At 42.8% G+C, this 6,892-nt stretch overlaps 1 protein-coding gene across 1 annotated transcript; it reads left to right on the forward strand.

Moving 5' to 3' along the window:
• The first annotated feature begins 476 nt into the window (after positions 1-476).
• LOC119287026 lies at positions 477-2,264 on the forward strand. The gene is made up of 3 exons (XM_037566505.1): positions 477-672; positions 1,034-1,533; positions 1,855-2,264. Exons 2-3 carry the CDS (start codon positions 1,048-1,050, stop codon positions 2,005-2,007), a joined length of 639 nt encoding a protein of 212 aa, XP_037422402.1. The 5' UTR covers positions 477-672; positions 1,034-1,047; the 3' UTR covers positions 2,008-2,264.
• Positions 2,265-6,892: the final 4,628 nt, after the last annotated feature.

Below are 6,892 nucleotides of genomic sequence, written 5' to 3' on the forward strand. Positions count from 1 at the left end.
TACGTGGGCCATTTTTTGGCTGTCCCATATAACGTCCGAGAAAACGCAGTTCGTCGTGGTTATACGTATTGACAACCTCGCGCAAAAGATGTCATCAGAGTTGGAGATAAGGTGCTACATCGCATGGGCCATAGAAGGAGACGCAAAGCCCCGGCAAGTGAGAGGAGAAAGATGAAGGATGAGGCGTAATCAAATTATGAAAATTTCTCATTCTTTTACGAAAAATTATGAAATCATTGATTATATATATAAAAGAAATTCATAGTCTGCATTTTTTTTAAAAATTATGGACGCACGAAGCCGCCGTACTACATTATATTTTCAAAATTACTCGGTACAAATCATCTAACTTGTTGCTTTTTTGAAGAATATGAATGGTCTGTTATACTAGGTTTTTTATGAGATGCTGTTACTTAGTTCTTTGATACTTGTTGATGATCATACAAATTCCCACCTAACGTTCGCACGCCCAACCGTCCCGTTCCCGTACCACCATTTCCTCTTCCTCGCCTGAGCCGCGAGCCTCCGTTCCGTTCCGCCGACGCTTCAGTCTCCTACTCTCCCCCGACCCGCGTCGCCGCCGTCGCCGCCGTCGCCGTCCCCGTTCCTCCCCGCCGCGCCCCTGCCGTCTCCGCCCGCCCGGCCGTCCGCCCGCAGTCTCTCGATTTCGAGGTACGATGTTGTTCTCGTCCAGCCATGGCCATGCCCTCAGCTAAATCCGACGGATCTTCACCATCTCCGATCTAGACCCGCCCCCGATTTCGCTCCCCTGCCGCCCCTGGCGCAGCCGCAGCTTACCTTGCGATGAGGTGCCTTAAACCCTAGTTCCTAAACTGAACCCCGATCTTCCTACCCCAGGGCCCAATTCAGGCGATAAGCAACCCTCCACTGTTGTTAGCTGTTATGTTTTTCAGTTTCAGCGCTGTTCATTATAAATGGAAAACCTTGCAGATGCTCCTGCACAATGTCCGCTGCGCTCCCACAGTGAAATCTCAGCCATTTTAAGCCACTGCTGCAATTCACTGCCTTGCAGGACCTGGCGCTCCCATGGCGACACCCGACGAGCATGCCGATGCCGAGGGTCTGATGGGAGAACATGCTGAGAAGGAGCATGCCGATTTCGAGGCGAGGGTCAAGAGGACGATATACATCGACCACCTCTCCCCTGTGGTTACTCGCCAAGTTATCCGAGCAGCTCTTTCCCAGTGTGCGAATGTTGTCAGCGTGGAGTTCATTGAGAACTACACAATCCTGTACGACATCCCTGCCGCCGCGCTGGTGGAATTGGACGACGAGTCGCAGGCCAAGTCTGCTGTGGACTTGATGCGAGATTTCCCCTTCATAATCGGTGGAATGCCCAGGCCTGTCCGGGCTAGCTTGGCAAGGCCCGAAATGTTTGCTGATCGTCCTAGCCTGCCTGGCTCGAAGATGGAGTTCCTTTGGCTGAAACAAGGAGATCCGGAGTATGATGGGATGAGCAAGCTGAAGAGCCTTGCTAAGAGGCAGGAAGCAGAGAACATGGCGCTCATCAAGGTGAAGTACTAGTTGATTTATGACTGGTCTCTATTATGTACTTATTATAGGAACAAACCATTGCTCTGGAATGTAGAATATAGGACCTAATTAATAGGGCATATGCAATCGAGACCACAGATGTCAACATATACTTTTAGCATTTCATTGTCATGCTCGCACCCTTTGGATGGAACTTACCTACATTATACACAGCATTTTGTGGATTTTGACCATGATCTTGCTGTTCTTTAAAACACAATGCAGTTGCTTTGATCCTTCTTGGTTGCAACTTGTATTTTGAGGAGCCGTAGTTCATTGAGCTTTTTTTTCTTCCTTCAGAGTATACTGGAGGAGGAGAAGGAACTGGCGGCTCAGCAGCAGATAATGCTTGACGCCAACTACTACAAGTACGACCTGCTCGAGAGTATCGTGCAAAACGGGACCATCAAGAACCTCGCTGGCCATTATAGGGTCAACTTGTTCGACAGCTGATCATTTTTTACAGTCTATGAAATGGCTTCAGAGATTGCAGTCCCTGGTGCAAGCTAGTTCCATTCCACTCGTAAAAATGCGTGGTAGTGACAACCGTCTTCTTCTGTGTAAAAGTGGGTTCTTATGTAGTGTGACGGCTTAGATTATCACGTAATCTTCGTATGATGTCAGTTTAACATCGCATCAAGATAATGCAATGATGTCTGATATTGTCTTGTGTATTATGTGAAACTCGCATATCACGCGTGTTCGTGCCATGGTTTAGTCCTGTCTGCAATTTTGTGGCTAGCTTGAGATATACGTCGGTCCTGATTATATTCAAGCAGGAGAGAGGTTTTGATCCCAGTAATGGACTCATTATCACGGCGATTTTATGGAATATCGGCAAGACAGCATTACAAGTGCCATGTTTCCAACCTGACCCTGGTATAGTTAATTCAAGAGCAATCCAAACAGAAAGTGCAGGTAATTAGTTCATCAAATCTCTACACTGTCACTCCCATGTGGTTGTCTTTATTTGGATATATAAACAACAGAAGTGATTTTTTCCCATCTGCCTTTCTAATCATCTATTATGATCTAAGTGGGGACAGTATCAGTGCATGAAATGATCCCTAAAAGCCTGGATCTTTCAGTACACCTTTTAATAACATTTACCTGTAGGCTCCAATGTTGCTTTGCAAACATAACACATAATCTAGCATTTCTGCCGGTCTAAACTAACTGAGTAAGTCTGCATGTCCTATTCCTCATGTTTGTCACTAGTACTGCTACTACAATTTGTTGGCCTAACCAAGCCAAGCCAATTATAGATTGCAATCTCTGTATCATTAATTTCATGGAGGCCAAATGCATTTAGTGGTCTTTTGTCCTTGGAAGTTGGAGACTACCATCCTCCATTTGTGAAAAGTTGGCCACCACTAAATGTTGTTATGATCCTATCCATGTTATTGCAAGTACAGCATTTCTATGTTGATTCAGTGAACCCAGAGGTCATTTTGCAACAAGGAACTGTTTGAATACTATTCTATATAGCAAGCACAGTAGTACTACTATGTTGATTCACTGAACCGACATAACATTTTGCACTATCTGTACCAAATTGTAATAAGCAAATTGAAAAAAAAGGGTGATCTTTGTAAGGACGAAAATTTCTTCGATTAATTCGTAGCACATTAGTTCCCAATATTCAAAGATGTGGCACACCTTCGTAATGGATCCCTGAGATTGATACCAATTGAATTATTATTATAGTCTGGATATTTAGATAGTGTAGATAACTAGATATAGTCGGTACATCAGTGAAACACGAAGCTTTGCATATTAAGGAGGAAATTAAAGAAAAGAGTGATGAGCTGAGAAGCTAGAACGAGGATGGGTGATAACCAGCTAGATTTGTGAGAGGGTCAGCAAAAAGTTTGATGAAGTCAGTGGTAGATCCCAAAGGACATGCACGCCTGAAGAACACAGCAACTTGACCAGTACAAGTGTATAGCAGTAGGAAGTCCACATGCTGCCTTTGTACAGGTGTACCACTACGTACTTGGTAGCTCTGCTCAGTTTGTTCTCCAAGGGTTGCATCAGCCAAACCAAAGCGTGCCACATCTCAAAGGTAGGATGGCCTCGGATCCAATGGAATTGTCGCGGATGTTGAGCTTTTGCTGGGCAGGTTTGGTTCTGTTGTTTCTAATGTGGGTGATTATCTGTCTAACATCCCTGAAAGATGTGAGTGTGCAGGAGTAAGTCAAGGAGCCTCATACATATAAAGTGTCGCCGAATGCCGAATTGCTTGTATAGTTTCAAGTCTTTTTTGGCTTCTTTCCCTCCTGCCCTAGAGTATACAACATACTAAATTTCTGGAAGAAAATGATAACATGAATGGTTGCTTACGTTTTCCTCGGGTTGCCCTGCATTGCTTTCTCCTGATGCCTCACATGCTCATGGACACAGAAATCAAGAATGTGAAGATGTGAAAGAAACAATGGATACTCCAATGCTAGCACTCTCTTTCACTTATCTTTGCCTTTGGCCCTTTCTATCCCCTTTCTTTTGTTTTGCACTTTCAAATTTATATAATGGGCTGTGGAAAGAATCAACAAGGGGGAGAGGTAGGTGGTCGATTTGTAGAGTAGGTGGTACATTGGTGCGCATTGACAAGAGTCATAGAAGTAGATGGTACATCGTACATTGTCTGCCTGAGCTCACCTCCCTCTCACGTATTATTTTCTCGTGTTCTTATCAGTATATCTACCTACCTATATAAACCATTCATTGGTTCATTTCCATGCACTGTACATCAGCTTCCATTGTTGTTGTCGTTCCAAAATAATTAAAGTTCTGGACTTGTCCAAGTTAAATTTGTTAAAGTTTGACCAAATCTATGGAAACTATACCCTCTCATGTAGGAGTATTTTTTTTCGTGTTCTTATCAGTATATGTACCTACCTATATAAACCATTCATCGGTTCATTTCCATGCACTATACTTCAGCTTCACCCGATCACCTGACTATGCCATCATTTTCTGCTCGAACATGTACTGATCATCCCCTCACCAGGCTCAAACTTCTTAGAATGACAACACAGCAGCAAAACTGCAGCAATTAATACTAGCAATTCTCTTCCATACACTTATTGTACACATGTTTGGATACTAGCAATTCTCTCACCATACACTCTCATCCCAATTTCAAATTGTGTCAGTTCACACGACATTTCTTTGAATGTCAGCTCAATCTATTAATACCATCATTTCTCTGAATGTCAGCTCAATCACGACATCCTGATTTCACCTTGGTTTAACGTATAAAGAATGTCACTTTGTACTGACGACCTCCTCACGAACAATTCTACTTATGATGTGTTCACTGATTGCGTTGCAATTTCCCAAAAGAGATCTCCTAAAATGGACAACAGATCGAGCTTTGCAGAGAAGATGACCGACTATAGCATCAGCTCCAAACAACACTCTTTGCACTGGCCTCCAACTTCTTTGAATGATAACACAAAAACAAAACTGCAGCAATCATACTAGCATTATCTTTCATATATAGTCATTCTGATTTCACATTGTGTTGATTTACATGACACTTCTCTGAATGGCATGTCAATCTATTTCTATCCGTCGTGTGTCTTGTACATTCTATTGTTCTTGGAAGCAATCAGTGTGCTCGTGCCACAACAACTGGCTCGACTCCAGTGACTTGGCCGAGCACCTCTGCCCTGATGCTTCTCTCTAGCTTCCCGGCATTGCAATTTGCACTCCAACTGTAATTAAGGGTTAATCCAAGACTATATTAACCTGATCCTGATATAGTTATTTTTGTAGGGTTTTCTTTCTGAGAAACATGAAGTACAGGTAATTCGTTCATCAAATCTCTACACTGTCACTCCCATGTGGCCATGTGGTTGTTTTTATTTGGATATATAAACAACAGAAGTGATTTTTTTTCCCCTTCTGCCTTTTTAATCATCTGTTCTGGTGTAAGTGGAGACAACACCAGTGCATGAAATGATCCATAAAAGTCTGGATCTTTCAGTAAACCTTTTAATACTAACATTTTCCTGTAGACTGTTCCAATCTTACTGTGCAAACATCACACATAATCTAGCATTTCCGCCGGTCTAAACTAACTCAGTCTGCATATCCTATTCCTCATGTTTGTCATTAGTACCACTACTTATTTTCCTAACCAAGCCAAGCCAATTATAGATTGCAATCTCTGTCACTAGTTTGTAGAACAACAATGACTGACAAAATTCATGGCCAGGCCTGAAACTCTAGTGCTGGCTAGCTTTATTCCAGGTGCTGATGTGTAGCTTGCAGCCAACTAGCAAATTACGTTAACTGATAGGTGAGCTTGTCAGCAATCGACCAAAGTTCACAGGCTGCCTCGTACATGTGTACTAGTAACTCTGTGCAGCTTGTTCTCCATTCCGCCACCTGATAACTCCCCGGATCTAAATCAAATCCACAGCACAAAAGTATAAGGTTCGGTGAAGTTAAACTTCTCCATGAGGCCAATGTGGACTTAATAGCCTTATCCACCCGAGAAATATTGTGTTACAACAATGTCAAATCTAAATTAAGAAGATGCGCAGAGGACAAGGAAGAAGAGCCAGGCTTGCCGACTGAAGAATCTGAGGAAGAAATGATTGGAAGAAGCAATCAAAGAAGGAAGCAAGTTTTTTCCATGGCCAGCATGACTGCGCTCACCTCCTTCTCACATATTTTTTCTTGTGTTCTTATCAATATATCAACCTACCTATATAAACCAATGCGTTGGTTAATTTCCATGCACAATACTTCAACTGTCCATTGTTGTCGTCGCATTCGAATTTGCAAGGGAAAATGGGTAAGGTCCCAATGGGGAGGAGCGGGTGCTCTGCTTCTGGCTCTGGCTCTCGTTTGCTTCTTCTCAAGTACTCTTCACCTGCTCCTATTCACCTGGCTACACCATCATTTTCCGCTCCAATAGATACTGATCAACTGATCAATTCCTCTCACTGGCCCCCAACTTTTTTGAATGATAACTCAAAAACAAAACTGCAACAATCATACTAGTATTATCTTTCATATATTATCATTCTGATTTCACATTGCGTCGGTTTACATGACACGTCTCTGAATGGCACTTCAATATATTAATATCTGTGTGTCTTGTACATTCCATTGTTTTAGGAAGCAATCAGTGTGATATTTTAGGTAGTGTAGATATAGCGGGTACATCAGTGAAACATGAAGCTTGGCATATTGAGGAAATTAAAGAAAAGAGTGATGAGCAGAGAAGCTAGAATGAGGATGGGTGTGATAACGGACAGCTAGATTTGTGAGAGGGTCCGCAAAAAGTTTGATGAAGTCAGTGGGACGTGGGAGATCACAGGGA

Source organism: Triticum dicoccoides, chromosome 4A, assembly GCF_002162155.2.
Source record: "Triticum dicoccoides isolate Atlit2015 ecotype Zavitan chromosome 4A, WEW_v2.0, whole genome shotgun sequence".
Classification (NCBI taxonomy): Eukaryota; Viridiplantae; Streptophyta; class Magnoliopsida; order Poales; family Poaceae; genus Triticum; species Triticum dicoccoides.